The 21,129-nt window shown below is 31.7% G+C and overlaps 1 protein-coding gene across 1 annotated transcript; it reads left to right on the top strand.

Annotated features, from left to right (window-relative positions):
• Positions 1-448: 448 nt before the first annotated feature.
• Positions 449-19,717, top strand: LOC144852708 (uncharacterized). The gene is made up of 19 exons (XM_078710662.1): positions 449-623; positions 2,721-2,831; positions 3,263-3,325; positions 3,818-3,911; positions 4,575-4,654; positions 5,889-5,977; positions 6,533-6,689; positions 7,025-7,104; positions 7,485-7,567; positions 9,480-9,671; positions 10,219-10,411; positions 10,581-10,773; positions 11,543-11,742; positions 12,634-12,733; positions 13,102-13,942; positions 14,067-14,126; positions 14,652-15,920; positions 16,410-16,562; positions 16,829-19,717. Exons 1-19 carry the CDS (start codon positions 621-623, stop codon positions 16,909-16,911), a joined length of 4,044 nt encoding a protein of 1,347 aa, XP_078566788.1. The 5' UTR covers positions 449-620; the 3' UTR covers positions 16,912-19,717.
• Positions 19,718-21,129: the final 1,412 nt, after the last annotated feature.

Below are 21,129 nucleotides of genomic sequence, written 5' to 3'. Positions count from 1 at the left end.
ACCATCAATTATACCTAAAATATCTAAACTAAATAGATACCTTATAATACAATCAATATTAAGTCGTCCTGAGGTACATTGACCGTTCATTTGCCTATCATTTCCGAATTTTCTCTCTTTGTTCGCCATATTTTGTTCAATGACACGCTATGTCGTTTGAACCTACAGGTCAACAAATAACCTTTTTGGAATTTACAATTTGTTTACGGGTGATAATACTGTAATATATTATATCATTACCTCTTATATGTATTATTGTCAACATTTCTTTACATTTTTAAAAAATCATATAATTTAAAATAAAATTTGATTAAAATACTACACAATGTACAGATATTGCAGCCATAAATCATGATTTTTAAAACTTAAAACCCTATTCATTAATTGCGTATTCTATGTGCCACGTGACCATAAGCCAATCAGAGTCTTCGACCCCCCATGACAAGTTGTTGTCTTTCCACGGATTCCGTTTTTGAGCTTGCCTAACGAGAATGTTAGAAAAGTGATGCTTGAAAATTGGTTGAATTTACAGTGTTTTAGCCACGATTTTAGACAGATTGGTCACATTACATTAAGTGTATGTCAGTGATCTCAAGGACGTTGATTTGTTATTTTCCAGAATGGTAAGTACGAATTATGTGTAGTTTTGTCCTACCCCTCTCCGAGAGTTCTACACAGAGTAGGAGACAAACATGAGGATTCTGTCGGCGGGGTGCATGCAGTTGATTGAGTCTTTACTGTAATACTCACTGTATCCGTTTGCTACTCAACCCTCAGTTATGTTAGAGCTTAACATTTCACTCAATTTTAGTTTAATATTAATGTGGTTTAAGATACATACTAAATGATTTCTAACACCATTTTGCTTTTGTTACAGTCAGTGCATGTTGAAATTGAAAGAAGTGTTTTTTGTTTCAACCCACCCACTCACTTTGCTGTCATTCTAACTGCTGCATAATATAGAGTAGCAAAAAAGGAAAACAGTGTTTTCCATATTGTAGGATTATGTGTGAGCTACAATATTATACATAGACTAGGCCTAGGTTATTAACTAGACTAGTAGCCTAGGCCTAGTATTCCATTCCAGCTTTGGCTACGGTCATTTCAGATCAATAAAAATAAAATATAATATAAATAAAACTTTTAGCAACCTTGGCCGGATTGATCCACCTAGGCCTAATTCAGGATTTTCTTTGGCCAAAACAAATTTTATTTTTTAAACACAATAATAATGATTATTTAAGGTACAGTCAACTCTCCCAATAACAGACACTTTGGCCTGGGCTGACCTATTCTATAATATGTCATGTGTTCGGAATGTGTTTTTAATGGTAAAAATGAATTTCGAACCTTTCCTTTTGAAAAAAAATGTCTGGTTTTCAGAGAGTCCGGTATTGGTAGATTTGACTGTATTATATTGTTTTGTGTTAATTAAATATAAATAAAATGCTGTGGCTATGGACACAGTTTTGTATTAAAGCTTGTGGCTGCTAAAAGGTACAGTAAATTGCTAGGCAAATGGTGAGTAAAACCAGCCTTTTTTGGGCGTTGTCCGCAAGACAATGGTGGGTAAAAATAACCCTAAAAAATGTTAAAAGGTCTTTCACTATTGGAACCCCACACCAGCTGACCCAAGACAAAACATAGTATTGTGGAATTTGTATTCCGTCAATATTGAAACATGGTCTATTAAAAATTTTTTCGTCTACCACTTGGAATGATTACCTTAGTAATATCGGTATGGTGCATTGGTTACTGCCTCCCACCAGTGACTGAACAAAAGCCATGCTAGCCAAATTTTAAAAGGGTACACTCCTATATGCCTATATTACACATAATCTACATTATGAATCTAGGCCTAGATATTTGGTTGAAATTGTACATATTGTTAATGTTAAGTATATGTACTGAAGATTTACTGAAGATTAAGTAAAGGAAAAATCATGATTGAATACTGATAATTCAACTAGTATTCTTTGAATGAATTTAAAAAAGAATATAGATTCGTGTGTACAGTAATCATGCACTGTACATTTTAAATCAATGAAAATAGTGTTATTTATAATTATATATATAGATGGCATGATACAGTACATTACTGTACTATGTTTTTTCTTTTCCTCAACCTACAGTATGTTGTATTGTAGCCTTGTCATCCATTTTGACAGATGTCAGGCTCTGTAGGAGAAATCTATTTCTGTTCTTACAGTTATTAAAATACTCATTTTGCCAAGTAAGCAACATTTGGCAACTAGCCAGATAATGCTTCATGGAGAAATTGAAGGCTGAAGTTTTGTACTGCTCAGTAAATTGCAATCATAATCGCTGACCCATAAAAGGTCAATGTATGCAATGTCTTTCTGTTTCCTATGGTATACAAATACATAGCATTTCTCCATACTGTGATATTGAGGCGTGTTCGTTGCTATATTTAAACAAATGCAGTTACTGTCTGAACTCACTTGCATAATGCTTTTTATACATTATCTTTTTATAGGCAAGATACTTTGCTGTGTGTAGCTAAATTGTTAATATGTATTGTTTTCATTTTTTGAGTTTGTTCATGAATACACTTAGGCTACATTTAGGTTAAGCTTAAAAATAAGTTGAACTTTATTTATTTCACTAAAATGTTTTGAAGCTTGCAATTATTTTGTAACTGATATTTAATTATTTTTGCCCATTGTTATTATTTTGTCTGCTCTCTTATTTGCTTGTAGGATAGAGACTGTCCAGCATATTTGACAGTGGGCACTGATGTTAGTGCCAAGTACAGAGGGGCTTTCTGTGAAGCCAAAGTGAAAACTACATCAAAGCATGTCAAATGCAAAGTAAGTTTGGGCTAAATCCATAGTTTTGCTTTCTATGTATGAAAACTCTTCAACACTATACAGATAAAATGATAAAATTTAAGCAGTTTGTTTATTGGTTTTGGAAATTTTGAATGGACATATTTTTAATGGTAATACTGGCAGTAAGTTATGATTATTGCTTGTCCATTCAAGCATAGAAACATCTGGTCGCAATGCTAGTCCTATGTCTAGCCATGGAACTATAAGGAACTTCCTATAGCATATTTAATTCTAAACCTTTATTTTTTGAATGATTAAAATAAGCAAGAAGCAATTTCCTTGCTTTACATCACATTAAATTATAACAAATATTTTTTTACTGTACATAATTTAAAAACCAATTAAATACCTTTCAATTTTTGGAAATCTACTATAATATCTAAATCATTTATACTTATTTTTCTTTATAGATAAATTTTAAGGGACTTTCTGCGGCTATTGTTAGTGATGAATTTGTAAATGGTACACTAAAGGTAAGACTGACCTAAAACTTTTTAATATTGTCCATCCAGCCAATGCTGATTATAACAGTAGGTATCCTCAGAACAATACAGACAATTTATAAATAATGTAATAATCATTCTCACTCTTGGGACGAAGAATGTTGAGAAACTCAACAGTTTGTTTCAGGACCGCATACTTTACGTGTACCACAAACTTTGTATTAAAATATAATGATTTAATTATGTTAATGAATTTAGGGGTTAGGGATTTCAAATTAAAAATTGGATTAAAAATAATCGGCCATACTGGTTTTAAAGGAAATATTTGAAGGAAGAGTAAGATGAAGCATGTTGTATCTAAAGAAAGAGAAAGGAAGATGCTTTATATTCAACATATTCATTCTCAGTCTTAGAATTACATGGTAATAATAAGCTGAATAATTTGAACAACAACCATTTTACTGAGTATAGTCATGTGTTTCATTTTTAATGTTTCTGTATGTTACTTTTCGTTAAAAAAAGATTGGAGCTGGAGTTAGTGCAAGGCATCCAGAGCAAGGCATTTACCTTGAGGGTGTTATCACAAAACTTACCGATGCTAGCATGTATACAGTGGGTAAGTCTTTAGATGGTTTACATGCTGTAGCAATTTTTTGATTCAACAACATGCCAACTATACAGTTGTTGAGTTTAAAGGCCTATTTACACTAGGACGATAACGATCGACAATAAATAAACATACATTTTTCTTACATAAAACAAAATAAAGTGGAAAAGTTTTCGTTTTAGAACTATAGGATAATCATTTATGCTGTCTTTGATAAAAATAATATTTTAAAAAGTCCAATCAAATGACGTCATCAATGAAAACAATAGCATCGCCGTATTGTCACGATATTATTGCTCTTACTAATCATGTCATTTGATTGGATATGTGATATTATTTTCATCAAAGGAAGCATAGATGTTTTTCCTATAGTTTTAGGATGAAAACTTTTTAGATATCCTATGTTTTATGTATGAAAAATGCATATTTATCGTCGATTGTTATCGTCCTAGTGTAAATGGGCATGCTAAATTACTTTGACTATAGCTGAATACAGTAGCCTGGAATTGAAAAGTCTGTATAATTTACTCATAAAGTGATTGTAAATGTTATTGTATGTAGGTTTTCATGAAGATTGTAGATAGCGGGTACAATAAGGTGCTGTCCACAAGTTGAGTCATTTGTCATAAATAATTTTTTTTTTAAATAACTACTTTTTAATAATTCATATAGTTTTTGATGATGGAGATGAGAAGACACTTAGAAGATCATCTCTTTGCCTTCAAGGTGAACGCCACTTTAATGAAAGCGAGGTAAGCCTAATGATAGTGTATTATCATTATATTATTTCAAAATCTTTATATTATAAGCTTTCTTTGATTTTTCTAGCGTTTTTCCTTTTATTTAATTTTAATTTTTATTTTAAATGGTAAGGTTTTAGAATATTTATCTTAATTTAATATTGTTGACAATTATCATTGGAAGTTTCTGTATTCTTTCTTTTACTTTTAATCACAGACTAATGTATCAATAATTCTTTGAATCAAAACAAGACAGTGGCATACAAAGTGGTGCATTCAAATATTAAAAATAAACATATTAAAAATATCTAATTCAAATATTTTAAACAACGTCTTTTATTTAAAATCATTTTAAACAAATTCTGCATAAAATGTCATTTCATGGTAGTAATTTTTGTTACCTATAACAAGTTGGTAGTTTAAGCCTTCATTGCTGGGTTTGTTGTTTTGTACACAAATAAGGATATTGCGATTTCCTTGATGGTTTTGTATTACTCATTCCCTGTGTCTCTCTCTACAGTTTCCTGTCCTCCACTGACACCAATAACAATGTCAAGTTTATAATTACTTTTATGTTTCATTACTTAGATAAATTAATCAAGCTATTCTAAACAATTTCGGGAAAAAAAGAGTTTATAGTACTGTAGCATATTGGCAGATATTGTACTTGCCCTGACAACATTTGTGAACAGATGTGGGCGGTGATTGTGTGTTTATTTTCAAACATTCAACCATGGAGGAGGATAATTCCTCTATGATTTGACAACTACATTCCAAGTGTAATCTGAATATGGGCTACACTTAATTTAATGCCAATACATGGCATAGTGCAAAATTAGTATCTTGAAAATTCTTTAAAAACTTCCTTCCATTAGCATTGATAATGATTGTCATGTCACAGACATTTTTTTGCAAAAACATTTGACTTGTCTATACCATTATCATAGTCTTCTTGGGCTATCGGATGGAGACTTTTTAATATAATTAATAATGTAAATATATAAATATTATACTAATCGCGACATGACAATGAGATCCTTAAACGAGTTCTTTGCAACGAACTATTGGAAGTGTAATGATACTGTATATCATAACCATGATGTTGGGATTTTAGATTTCGCCTTTATGAGTGTTTTTGTTTTATAAGGAACATTTTTGTCTGATACTGTAGTTAAATAGTTCTTGTAGTTTACCTAATAAAATCTTCAGGGGATCTCATAATACCCATATTGTATGTTTCTTTTAGACTTTGGATCATCTACCACTAACAGATCCTGAGAATTTTGGAACACCTGTTGTCAGAGATGCGAAGAAGAGAAAGAAACGAAAACCCATGTAAGTACCATTGAATACAAAATCTATGATCCAAAACAAAAGATTCACTTGTCTACTATTTAATGATTGGCTATTCTAATAATAGGAAGCTTTTGCACGAGCATCATATGTATGTTAACTTTAATGCCATTTCCCAACATGCAATGTGCATGCTCTGCCAACTTTGTAAACAAATCGATCTGACTGTGCGCAAGTATAAGCGACTTCGATAACGCCAGAGGACGCCATATTTACAAGGTAAATCGACAAAAATATCTATCGAGGTCGCTTATTACGAAAAACCTTGTTATGTGTGTCAAGAACCTTTTTTCTGAAAAATAGTTTCTAGGCCCAAGACTTTCCATTATTTGCTTTATGCGAGTTCTGTATGATGCGTCGTTTTCTACACTTGCCGTCGAAGCCAAATCAAAAGGAATAAGCATATTGACGCAAACTACGCTGTTATGCAAATGAGTAGAATGTTGAGCCATTAGATTAAGGTGCTTAAAATATGTTATAAACTTAAAGAATATCTGAGATCCTGACGTATTTGAAAATGTGTGTTATTCTTTACAGAGAAATAGATGAAGAGCAAATGCATAGTGGTGTGTCACCCAGCTCACGGAAAGGAACTGCCACTGTTGCAACTAGAGACAGAGGCTCAGCGGACATTGGGAAAGTTGTTATTGTTGATATTAATGAAAAAAGGAAAAACAGTTGGTTTCCAGCTCTGGTAAGTTGTAGAAGAAATGATTTATTTTGTTTTTCTTTTGTAAATTCTGTGAAGCAGTCATTAATTTTGAACATTAATCAAATGTACAGTATTTTCCAGGAAGTTGTGTGGCGTTCTCAGACTGTGTTAATGCTTCACAATTATATTAAATTAAACAAATTTGTATTGCTTCGATAAAATCAAATTGTATGATAATAAAAGATTTCAATTAAATTTTTATTATAGTTTTATATTTCAAATTACCAGCCAAATTTGGAGTGAAATGATTAATAAGGTTTAATCTTTCATACTGTAAACAATGTGTTGATTATTATTTTTGTATTATTTTTTTTTAGGTTATTCACCCAAAGAGAACAAAAGAGGTTTTAAAAAATAAAGAACATTTTATTTTGAAGTCCTTCAAAGACAACAAAATGTAAGAACATTTCACTTTTTCTTAGTATTACTAATTATTGAATTATCTGGGATAGGTTGGGGTCCACAGCTATAATTAACATGTCATTCTTATTACAGCGTTTTGTGCACAATGCACGCAAGTGCTTCATACTATTACACCAGTCATTTTTGGATCAAACACGGCAATATACTCCCATGGTGTTGCAGCCTCAGCACAGTTGTGGATAACTGCTTAGGCCCCAAGCTCCTTAAAGTTTTCTGATTTTTCCGATCACTATTTTCCCTGCCTCCTATTTTTTATTTTTCTCTGGAAATCTGACGATTTAGCCATTGACTAAAAATTCAACAGACCAACATAACTGTATACTTTAAAAATTATTACTATATTCTTTATTTCAGATACAACATTGCAAAGAACAATACTAAAGCTTTCACAACAAAAGATCATTTGTATAAAGGTGACAACAACACCCTAAAATCAGGTAATTTATTCAGTAATTGTTATCGTATTTTATGTCTAAACATATCTGTTAATTGTTGTAATTTTATATGTCCTGAAGTTTATTTTTCTTATTGTACAACAAAATTGATAATAACAACAATATGTCATTCTTATATGTGACCCGATCTGGCAAAACCCTACTTTTGTCGGAAATATTCATTTTGTATTTTTTTATATATTTGGATTATTTGAATCATAAGCTTTGTAGTGGTGTTTATTTCATAAAAATTGAGTAAATATTTAAAAAGTTATTACATTTTAAAAACTTACAAATCATTCAATTTGTTTACGAGAAAATCGCGTTTGAAGTTTGCAATGAAATTCTTTTTGATACGCGCTGAAAACTTACTCCGTAGCAACGCTGTATTTTGGTCTAAGGCACAATGACGTCATACCAGGAAGTGTGTGCGATATAATAGCAGCGTGCACATCATAGTCAATTTGACTGATTTCAGACGCCGAATTAACTATTTTGCACTATTGAAAAACAGCATTTATAACGTCAAGCTTATTTTAACTGGTTTCGGAGGTGTTTACGATATCAACAGCGAAAAACCAAGCAGGCCTAGCTAGGCCTAGGCCTATTCAGATTTTCGTCATCACCGCCTGTATTAGACCTACTGATGGGTGTTCGTCAGGCCGTATATGGCAGCGGTGCATCGACACTGGGGCTGGCGTTAGTAGTAAACTAGTCTAGACAAGTTTTGCGCCTTGCAGAGTCACAGCTTGCTAGCTACTAACATTGTATTGACGATTTAATACATTTGTTTTTTTTTATAATGAACGTGGAAGATTCGCTGTAATGTTGGACTTGAATGATTTAAAAAAACATTTAATATGAAAGGACTGGACAATAAATTAAATAAATAATTGCCGATTGGATATATAAAATGTATAAAGAAAACTATTTATTGACAATAAAGCTAGGCCCAGTAGTAGTAGGCCTACAACCATAATAAAATTAAGGCCTAGCCCAAAAAAATATAGAAAATACAATTGAATTTATGACGTGAATTGTTTTTAACTTGTCTATTTCACTATGGAATAAACAAATACAGGCTACAGCTATTGCAGAACACTTTACTTTGAATATTAAAATCGTTTTTATTCCAATTTACGACATGCTGTGTAAAATGAAAATAACCTCACAAAAATGTAAACAACTTTTTATTTCCGCGCGTAGTGCGTATAACATCTAGCGCGTTGACCAATAACGTTTGTTTTTGTGATGATGCGCCATAGCAACACACGCAGTTCGCTGTTCCAGAAACTTCGAAGAACCGAATTTTCTGAAATTATGTCATAGTAAATCAAAGTTTTCATTGGTTCCTTCTTTAAACTCCGCCCTAAAACTTCCATATTTGGAATGTCAAATGGATGAGCTTTATTTTGATGTGTGACCTTTCAACATTGTGCAGCGAACTGGCGATCAAAACGTCGGCAACTTTCAACTGAATTTACGCAAAATTTTATCGTAGATCGTGAATAAATTGTTAGGCTTGAGGAAAATACATGTTTTTAAAACTCTCTTTTTTCATGATTTTAATTAAATTTCGGGAGTTTAAATCAGGTAAACGTATTCTTAAATAGTGAAATATTTCGAAAATACAAAAACATGTAATCTGCCAGGGTAGTCGATTTGGACGTATTTTGACTGATTACGTGAATTATGAATTGCCGACAAAGAGAGGGTTTTGCCAGATCGGGTCACATATAGCACTTCATGCCCAAAGCCTCTAAAGTGCTTCACATTATTACCCCCAGTCATATTTGGATCAAACACATATGGAAATATACTTCCCTAGTGTTGCAGACTCAGGCACTTGATCTGCTTCAATTTCTGAAAATATTTTTTCATGAACATTTTGTTTTACGTTTTGTTTTCATGTTAGCTGTTAGTAAAGCAGTATCATACATTGAGACTGGTAACCTGCCAAATAACTGGGATAGTAGCGTCATCACAGAGGAGGACTTTGTATTTGAATCGGATGATGAAGTAGATAGTGATGAAGAAAGTGATGAGGATTTTGATGTTGAAACTGATGCCTGGCTAGCATCCTTATATAAATTCATGGAAGAAAGAGGTCAGTAATTTCTTGTATGCTGGTTACACATGTTCCATAACCAAGGCTTATTTAGGTTTTAGCAATTTCTACTGTTGTTTTCCAGAATTTAAATAATCTATTCTCCATACATATTTTTTCTAAAAATATAATTTCTTCACTTTGATTTACCTAGGCATCTGTAAATAATTATTTCTGGAAATAAATTATTTAAAATATAAATTACAAGTAAGGATCTATTGAATGAATTCTCTTTGAATTAAAGTTTCTGAAATTTATGTTAGATTTCATCTTATTTATCTTATTTATTTGTCTTTAGTGCTACACATTCAGAACCACCTCTTGTAAATTTCTTCGGTTTTGAGATCAGAGTTTTTGGCTTAAAGACCCCTTCCCTACAATTTGTGACGTTTTGTAAAAATAATACTTTAAAACTTTAAAAACATTAAGCTGTTTACATATACATATACTCTTTGTCATCATGAAAATGAGAATATTTCAATTTATGTTTTGACAAAAGGCCATGGTTTTTACTAATTGTATTTCTATTTTGTTCACTTTTCAATAGGAACACCTATCAATAAACCACCTGTGCTTGGATATCAAGACTTAAACCTGTTCAAACTATTCAAGTTAGTACAAGATCTTGGTGGATTTCGCAAGGTTACAGATCAGCAGAAGTGGCGTGAGATCTCATTCAAAATGGGTATACCAGTCATCAACTCTTCCAGTCATCATAACATTAAAGCATCGTATATGAAGTAAGTTAACTAAAAGACTAAATATTATACTTATAGTGAACTTATACTAAATGGCATGTGATACAATGTTAATCAATCAAATTGCACAGTTACACTCGGGTGTATTGTGCCTTAAAAGTTAACAGATTTACAGGCCCACAATGCTATCAACTCATTTATTGTGTTTTAGATATCTACATGCATTTGAAGAATACAATCGAAAACTCGGGCCTGGCTTACCCGGCCCATTAACTCGTACAACTAGAAGGCGCTCATCATTTGAACGTCCAACACTTTCTCCTATAAGACCACGCACTACAAGAACAATAGATGAAGATGGAGAAAGTGATACTGAGCGAGAACCTCCGATGCTAAAAAGAAGGGTATGTATTTTATTTACAGTATCTTTCACTAATTAAAAACAAATTAAACTAGAAGGACACTCACAGAGCGCAAACCTCCGTCTAAGCATATGAAAATCCATCTATGAAACAATCCATTAACATTTTTATGAAAATCGGGCAATAACTTTTTGGGTAATCCTGCTAACTAACAAATATAGAAAAAAAGAAACAAACACACCCGATTGACTTCATAACCTCTCCCCATTTTGGTAGAGGTAGTAAGGAATTATCAGGGTTAAAAATTTACTTTTTTATCCTCTAGTAAACCTTTGCTAGTTGTAAAAATGAACAACCTAACCAAATTTGTTGGTAAATTAATTAATTTTATAAAGCCTAGAAATTCCCAGATTAACTTCAAGGCACAAGTACCTATTTATTCACAAACCCCAACCAGCAAACATTAGCTAGTTGTTAGCAATTACGCTACTTTAACCTTAATTATGGCCATGACAATATGTGTACAAAGCATTATCAATGTGTGAACACATGAATATTAAGCCATACTTCTCAATCATGCACTGCAACTTACTGCTTGTGCTCATTTGTAGTTTTACATTTAATTTTAGCATGGCATTTGTTATTGAAACAACATGGATCAGTCATCAGGAATCCATATTATTTGTGGATTGCATGTAATTTGGAAAATCCAAGACCACCAAATGGTTATTTCCTACCAACGAAAAAGAAGAAATTCTTGATTACGTTGAAAATGAGGGAATATATAATGATAATTTATGTTTTTTAACAGGTAACAATTACTGAACTTGAAGAAGAAGAGGAGAAACCTGTCAAAAGACAAAACAAGAAAGAGGAAAAACAAAAGGCAAAAGATATCAAGAAAGAGGAATTAGATAAAGAAGATGATACTGAAGGAAAGATTAATGTAAAGAGTAAAGCAAGTGATAGTAGCAAGAAAGGCAAAGAAAAGCATAACACAGAGACTGAAGAGTAAGTATGCAATGATAATACGCATCAACCACTGTCCTGTTTAAAGATGTAGACCTATTGTCCCTCAAAAACATGAAAAATTAATTTAAAAAATACTTCGAATAGGCCATTTTGCAGTTTTTATAAGGTTAATCACTTCTGTAGAACTTTTATAAAAAGCAATAAACAGTTAAATTCAACCACAAGCATTGTCTTTCAGCCAATTGGACTATTTTTTGCTTTAAATTATAGTTTTTTCAGGTAAATAATTTTTTTAAATCCAGTTTTTGGTCAAAGTAAATTATTATTCGACATTAAAATGGCATATTCAACATAAACATTGTAAAAAATTGTTTTAAGGGAGATATATCTTCAAAAAGAAATCGAAATTTTAATAACAAGATTACGTAAACTTTTCTTTACAAAAAATATCTATAAGTATTGTCCCATGTATGAATTAAAATTTGGTATTATACTCGGATTCCATTAATAATTAATTTACCTTATCAATTTAGTCTAACAGTTGAAATTTTACTCAAGCATAAAATTGTTTTATATACTGTCATTTATTTAATTTTTTTCCCCAAAACTTTTTGTAGACAGTACATTTTAACCTAGCAATTTTTTACATTAGCTTATTAATGGGTACAAAAATGTATTTCAAAAAGGTTTTTAGCCTCCAATTCTTTGAATTTCAATTTACAGCAAACAACTGTTATTATACCATGTTTAAAATCTTATTTTAAAGCTTTTTAAAGTAATATGTTTGTCTTGGTGTAGAGAGTGGTAATAAAGACCTGTTTTCAGATCTAGTATCATAGTCAAAGCTTTTTTTTTAAATGTATGGTTCATAGTTATAACTTGCTATTCATTAAAATTTAATTGTAAGCAAATATTTATATTTTTTTGTAGTTCGAGCCAAATACACGAGACTGATACAGATTATCAACTTGGTGAGAAGATTAAAGTTTTATATGGTAGAGGAAGAACACAAAAAGTTTATGAAGCTAAAGTAAGTAGTGTAGTTATTTATTGCCTGTCTCAGGAATGAGTATATTCCATAACTACTAGTCAACTATGTAGAACGGAAGTGATTCCAACAGGGGGAACCAGTAAAAAAATACCATGTCTACTGTATTTGAGCTTTGAAATATAACTGACTTATTTAAAGCCTTGTCACTTGGCAAGAAGTCTGTGTACTTCTACTCACCGCCCTTGACATACACATTTTCTCTCCATTCTTTTCTGTTTTGTGCAATTTTTTAAAATATTTGAATGTGAACAATTAATAAAAGATAACTTTTTGTATTGCTTTTTATACTATAGTCAATCTTATATTAGTTCAATGCATTTAAATATAATTTTTTAATTTTTATATAGATAATTGAAATTGATGTTGAAGCACACTGGCAAAAGATGTATCGAGTTCATTATGTTGGGTGGAATATACGACATGACGAATGGATTGGTAACAACCGGATAGTTGGCTCGGAAGACAGAGTGAAAATGAGGAAAAAACAGAAGCAAGATAAAGATAAAGAAAAAGAAAAAAAATTGAAGGAGAAAGAGAAGAAAGAAAAGGAAGAAAAAGAAAGAATACAGCGAGAAGAGAAAGAGCGAATACAGAAAGAACATGAAAAACTATTAAAAGACAAAAAGGAAAAAGAAAAGCAGGAAAAGGAAAAAGAGCGATTAGAAAAGGAACGGATCAAAAAGGAGAAAGAAAAAATGGAAAAGGAAAAGAAAGAAAAACAGGAAAAGGAAATTCGAGAAAAAGAAAGACTTGAAAAAGAACGTGAAAAACAGGAAAAGGAGGTAAAGAAGAAAGATAAAGAAAAACTGGAACAAGAGAAAAAAGAAAAGGAAGACGAGCAACCAAGATTGAAAGATTCGGAAATAGCGGACAGTTCAGAAAGCAAGAAAAAAGAAAAGAAGGATGAGAAGGGTAAAGGAAAGGGAAAGAGATCAAGAGAAGAACTAGAAACAGGCAGTACAGATAAGGTAGAAAAAGAGGACCAAACTGAGAAAAGCGAAGTAGAACGGCCAAAGACTCCAGGCAAAAGAGGACGACCTTCATTAAAGTCTAGTACAACTCCTGTCGCTCGTAGCAATAGTGTAACACGTAAAGTTCCTTCACCTGTCTCGTCAACAAAGCTAACAAGAACTCGTCGATCAGATCGAAATAGCTTGAGTGAATCTCCCTTCGCAGCAGGTCTTGATGGTAAATATGACTAAATATTATTGTTTTTCTGGTTTCTCAATTATGATGTGTTTTTTTTAAAATTTTTAGTTACACAAATTTTAAGTTTAATTATTAAATCTTGTTTATTTTTCTTTTCTTTAAGTCAAACCAAGGACACGGAGAACCTCAATACACTCTGATACTAAACTAAAACAAGAGTATGGTAAGTTACAGAAAATACTGAATAATAAAGATTTATAAAATCAAACTTTGAATAGGCCATTTTGAAGTTTAATGAAGTAATTCACATCCATCTTATAAACAATATAAATAACCCATTTACATTGTCTGACACAATTTTTTGCTTGAAACTATTTTTTTTTCAGGTAAATAATTTTATAATTGAATTTTTTAAATAATTATTATGTGACATTAAAATGGCATATTCAATAAAAATAATTTTATTGTTTATTCAGTAAATAACAAATTGTGCCAGTCGGGAGCCTGTTTTTTAAGTGCCAAATGGGCTGACCCGGCCGAAAAATGTGGTGAGAACTCTGCAAAAGATATCCTATCTTTATCAAATTTGTTTAACTTTACATGACAAATTTTCACCATTTAAAATTTTGAGCTGTCATCCTTAAACTGATTATATTGCTGTTTCTGCTAATGTCTTTCTATTTATAACACTAATCACATTTAATAAAATTAGTAAAATATTTCATTTCATGTTTTAAAAACATTTTAGATTCGGAAAGTGAAAGTTCAATCTCTGTTAAAGATGAAGGAGAAAAGACTGAAGAAGTTAAAGATGCAGATCAACAACAAGAGGAGGAACCTGTAAAAGAAAGTGAAGACATTAAGGTGCAGATAGAAGAAAATGAAGTTGAAAAGGAGGAAGTAAAAGAAAATTATGAGGAAAGCAAAGATGAAATGGAAGAACCTGTGAAAGATAGCTTTGAAATGAAACAGGAAAACATTGCAAATGAAGTGCCTGTGGTTGAAGAAGAGCAATCAGAACAACCTCATATAGATGTACCAGTTGAAATAGCAACACCAAAGGGTAAAGAAAAGAAGAAAGAGAAAAAGGAAGGAAAAATTAAAAAGAAGAAGGAAGGAAAAGGTAAAAAGGAGAAAAAAGACCACACTGTTGAAAAGTCGCTAGAAAACATCACAACTGTAGTATTAGAATCAACTAGTGGTTATCAGGAAAATCTGGAAAGTGTACAGGACATGCAAGAAGAGAAAACACTGTCTTGCAAGATTGAAATTGAAGAAAAACCAAAGAAAGAAAGCAAATCGGAAGGCAAGAAATCTAGGAAGCGAAGACGGTCGAAGAGTATATCAGAACGGAAATCAAAAGAAACAGAAAATGTTGATTTTAAAGACAAGGATGAAAGTAAAGAATATAAGAAGATGTCAGTGCCACGTTCAAAAGAGGAAGAGGGTGCAGCAGCCTTAATGGACATTTACAACCCTAGTACTGCTTTTCAAGAGAAGTGCAAGTCACTTACACCTCCAACTACCCCAGAAAATTCACCTCCAAACCCTTCATCTCCTGCTGACCAATCAGTGAATATGGAAGTTCACCATGATGAACCAAGCAATAGGAGTGATAGCGATGGATTAATTGACGTAGCTGGTGTCACTGATGTACAACCCATTGGCAATCGGTCACCACATTGCGATGCTAGTGTCAGTTCAAATACTAGCGCAGACAGTCTGAATGGCACCAGCCAAGAGAAGCGATCAGGTAGTTCCAAGAAGCGGCGTCGTACCATTTCAGGTGATACACCAAGCAAGAGAAAGAAACGGAGTCATAAACATTCCAGCCACGATGAAAAAAAGAAACGCCACAGTAAAGAGCCAATAAGACACAGTAGTAGTGACACTGATGATACCTCAAACAATGATAACAAAACAAGGGCAGAAAAGATAGTCCCCAAAACACCGACAGATCACAATGGAAGGCCTATAATCAGATCTGGGCGCACACCAAAGTACAACTTTAGAGTTGGTAAGTTCATTAGCATACTGTATAAATAAATTGATAACATTATCAATTTCATATTTGTAAAGTAACCAAGCAACCAACACATTACAAAGAACATTAAAAAATCTTTCCAGTTTTCTTTCATAGATGTTTTCAGTTACATTTTTGATAACAAGTATAGTTAAGTCTTAATTATATTTTGGCCAGTTACTGCTTAATAAGAGCCTAGCTGCATATACCATATTTTATGGATGGAAATATTTGTTTTTAAGTATGAATAACAGTGGCGGATCAAAGGTTTTGAAATGGGGTTTGTGCCATGGCATACAAATAATGAAATGAAATGAGTTTAATTTAATTTTGAAATTTAAGGGGAGGACGGTTGGGGCTGCCTAGGCTCCCACTTGAATCAGCCCCTGAATAACTTATATTATGAGAGGAAGAATAGAGAACACTAATAATAATTGTCTCTGGTCCAGAAACAATAACTAAAAGTTTTCCATTTTCTTATAGACTTGACAAATATTCACGATCCAGAAGAAAGAATATCCATTATTCAACATCAGTTAAATGAAATGCGTAAAATTTACATGAGCCTCAAAAGTGAAGTTGCAAGCATTGATAGACGGAGAAAGAAGTTACGAAGGAAAGAGAGAGAAAACAAAGGTATGTGACATTTATTCACCGTATGTGGTCAACCTATCGATTTGTTGGCCAAAGATTTAATAGAATGTAAACATTTAACAAACAAAATGGTAAAATATATCCTGCAGATGTGAAAGCACCTTAAATCAACCAAAACAATTTTTAAAATGTTACAATTATGTTGCTATTACTAAAAATGAGGTAGACACATTCAGTGTCACTGCTTATGTCACTTTCACAAATTATCTAGCGTGAAATTCTAACCTTACAATCTTCATTTTTTTCAGCTGCTGCTGCCACTGCTGTTGTGACACCCAACGGATCATCAGACCGCAAGTCATCGGATAGAAATAGCAATGATGGCTTATGACACCAGTAACCAACAGCAAATATCCTTGCCATCTGAAAGCCTTCCATATATAGTATTCTGTGGTAGGCAACTGACTTGTATAAATGCCTGCATTTTTTGGCCATATTTTGTATTAAGTATTATATAATATTATGTAAAATGGTTTTTTTACTTATGTGAATAGTGGTCAATAACCTGTAAATACAACCCTACAAAATGTATACAAACATACATGAATTGTTTGTTATGGCATGTTATGTTTCATAGATGTATTACAGTTATGGTGATATGTACAAAAATGTTGTTTACTCATGATATTTTGAACTTAAAATGGCATTGTCAATTTGTACATTTATGTACATACTGTTTAAATATTACAATTACTCATGTTTAACTAATTTTAGAATGTCTTTTTAAATAAGTACTGTATTGTATACCTTACTAGGAATTGAATAAGCCATTTTCTGCACATTTTGCTTATCTGCAATAATATTTCTTTTTAAACTGAAACTGTTTATTTGTCAATATCGTGAAATTTTAAAAGCACAAATTGTTTTCAGAAAATGAATTAATATTCTTATAGATAATTGTTTACCTTAAAATTTGCATTTGATTAATGAAAACAAATGAAATATGGTGGTTGTGAAAATTGGATAAAATAATGTGATCATTGCAATGTATTAACTTGTTTTATCACTAAAATGTTTTAACTATGTAAATACAAAATTTAGTAAAGTTCCTTTGCTTATATATTTCAAGAACGTTTTGTTTATGGCATAAATTCTTAGTAATTTTATTTTATTATAATTTATATGATCTGGTAAACATTAGCTCCACATTTCAATGGCATTTAAAGTATTTATAATTAAATGATTAATTGTCACTGTTTTAAGTTGTTATTCTTTATTTTCAAATAGTACAATTTCAACTCAGTTTCCATAATTTAATTATTGTGATAATTATAAATCAAAATAATTTTAATATTGCGAACCAGAAGCAGAAAGGTGGAGTTTAAAAGCACCAATGTTTAAAGTGTCAAACCCCAATAGGTTATAATGAAGAATATTTTAATTCACCAAAAACAATTGCATATATTCTGTAAGTGAAATCATTTTTTTGCAATTCTTAATAATAGTAATAATAAGCCAGTGAGGGCACTGTGTAAAGGGTCTTTTACACTTGTTCTGGAACAGGTATGGCACCGGCAAATCAAATCGAACATTGATGTTTGATTTGTCGGCACCGAACCATGCCGGAACAAGTGTGAAGGACCCTTAAATGAGTTCTCTTTTATGGTTTAAAAAAAAAAAAATTAACATTGTCATTCCCAAAGATCAAAGATAAGTGCTTTACATGGCAAGAAAATACTGTTCTTGAAACTATTGTTTCAAAAACTTATTGTTTAACTCTTGTTTAATCGAAATAGGCCCTTAGTGTCAACAAGTATTTATGGAATATTTGTTGCAAACTTATGTACCTTTGTAGTAAAAGAACAGATTTCATTGAAATTTGTGCTTTTTAAATTCAGGGAATCTTTGATTGCTGCTATTATTCAAGAAAACAAAATGCCTTTTAAAACCTGCCAATTATGTTGTAGTCTTTATCTCAATAATATTTTTATCATTACAATGTACAGTAAACATTAAGTATTTTTTTTATTTATTAAACATTGTTCAGATGAAAACAAGTTTGAATTATAATCAAACCTATGTAATGAGGTTGTATTCTTCTATTTCAAAACTCATAGTGTACTAAAGGAGGATTTGTAAATATCTTGTAATTTTTGTTTTTTATTTTTTTAAAGATATAAACTGAACTATGGACATAATATTTTAAGTTATATAACTGATCTGAAGATATTTTACATTGATTATTGACTATTCTATCAATTTTGATGAGTTAAAATATATTCTAATGCAATATGTACTGTTTGTAGATATTTTTGTAATCAATTAACTATCATGGTTTTTACTATGCATAACTCATATGTTTGTATGGTTTACAAACATTACGTCGATAATGACAACATCAATGGTAACATTAATGTAGCACAGCAGTATCTGCACATACTTGTTATGTTATGACTATGGGATATGTTATTGTTTAAATGGTGCCAAGAACAGTATGATTCAAGTAAACTGATACATTTTGTGAAATTTTAAAAAGCAAGCAAATATAATAATTTTAATTTCAACAAGTCTTGCTTTACAAACTATCCTGCATTTTTTCAATATTGTGGTTATATATTTTATTGTTATTGTGACAAACATAGCATTTTGTACAGTATTATAAAATATTTGGTGCTTCTTCAAGAGCAGTTGCTTCCAATCCAATAAAAGCAGTAGCTCATGCTTGTACTAAATTACAGTGAGTACTGACTCTAGTATAAGGTCTCTTTTTTGGGGCCTGGGTTGGCTTTCTGATGACCAACATATCCAGGCTGGGCCTATAGTTGCATCAATGCAGGAGAATGACTAAATTTAAGATTAAGCTTAAACCCACAATAGTACCATGTATTCTTAATCAAGTGCAAACATACCGTAATAATTATATAAATAAATAAATATGATTTGATACAGAGAGGGTAGTGCAAGAAGTTCTTGAAATATTTTAAATCTGCAGCAATCTGAAATGTCTGTAGATTCTGTTGAAGGAATATTTTTTATCTCATGTTTCAATCTGTGCTTACTATTGGTTGCATTTCAAAACAATCACAAAGTGATATGATTAGTGTATGTTATAGGGTCTATTTTGTATATACAGTATTTCCAAAATGAAGAATATATGTGCTTGTGCGTTGGTGCCATTTATATTTGTTTGCTTTCTTTTGTCATTGTATGTTTATACAGATAATTTACAGTATATAATTAATTGACATTAATAAAAAAAAATTCAATAAAAATCTGAAAGCCCAGGATCCAATTTTCGGTTTATTTATCACCTGGTATATTAAAGCCATATTAAAACCATAGTAGGTCTTGTGGAAAAGTTGCATTAGATTTCAATCATTTTTCTTAGCGTCTAGATAAGCATAAATTTTGAATACAAATTAAATTAATTAATGGCAAAATTATTTACCTGTAAAAAATAGGTGTGCCTATACTCTATTCCCAGAAATATTGGGGGAATATTCATTGCATGGGAGACTCAATTTTAAAATGCTGTACGTTAGAACATGGAGGACTCCCTCTTTTTTTTATCATCTTTTTTAACCACACCAACAATACAACCCCACCACCAAAGATCGTATAGCGCCACGTAGTGGCGCAAGATATGGAACTGACGCTCGAAAAATGATAATTGCATGGGCAGCCATTCCGGCAAGCGGATTACCCAGAAGGCAATGTGGCACAACACCGAAATCAATGTAAACAAATAGGGTTTACATCTTCGCGATAAACAGTACGACTTTATTTTATCTTTTGCGTCAAAATGAAAGAACATTTATATAAAATTCGATTATATAAAGTTACTCCATTTGTTATTACACTTACATATGCGTATATCACTGTCCAATCTCAAACGGCTACAGAATAAACACTGACTGCATGGAGGCCGAATTTTGTAGGCAGTCGGTTGAGGCATAGTTATAAATGGTGTCGCGGGGTGCAGAGCGATGCGACCCACTTCACGCCCAAGATCGGCCGCGTTTGGCCTAGGCTGGGACGATGGCACAGTTTATGTGCGAGAGAAGCATTTTTTGGAGATGAATTGTAATAATTGCCAAATATATTGTCCACAACTGTATTTTTATTTATTTATTTTTTAAATTAATGGTGGGGGACGTGTTCTTTTCCCTGTTTGGACCCTCTCTATTTTGTGTGCTTCAGGCCTACAAAGTTATTTCATTGTAATGTAAGGGGAATTTTACAACGATCTGCCACAACTGTAGTATAGTACTGTACATACATTACAAGATACAAAAACAATTGTTAATTTTTTTTATTCATAGAAATATTTAATGAATTAAAGAAATTATATAGTTGTCAAAAAAGTAAAAGTATTAAATATTATTTAAAAAAATTCATAATCATAATTTGTTGTTTTGTGGGGAAACCCACTTTTATTAGCTCAACTTTCAATATTACGGACGGGATTAGAATGCAATAAAAAGACTGAAAAATTCTAACTTCAAAGTTGTTTATACACAATTAAATAATGATATGGAATAAAAATACACTCAATCAATTACGAATGTATGGTTTAGCCTTCTTAAATACAAGGAAAATTCTATAATTA

This window comes from Antedon bifida, chromosome 9, assembly GCF_963402885.1.
Source record: "Antedon bifida chromosome 9, ecAntBifi1.1, whole genome shotgun sequence".
NCBI classification, from domain to species: Eukaryota; Metazoa; Echinodermata; class Crinoidea; order Comatulida; family Antedonidae; genus Antedon; species Antedon bifida.
The sequence above is the reverse complement of the archived record's forward strand: the minus strand, read 5'-3'. Positions and strand labels throughout refer to the sequence as shown.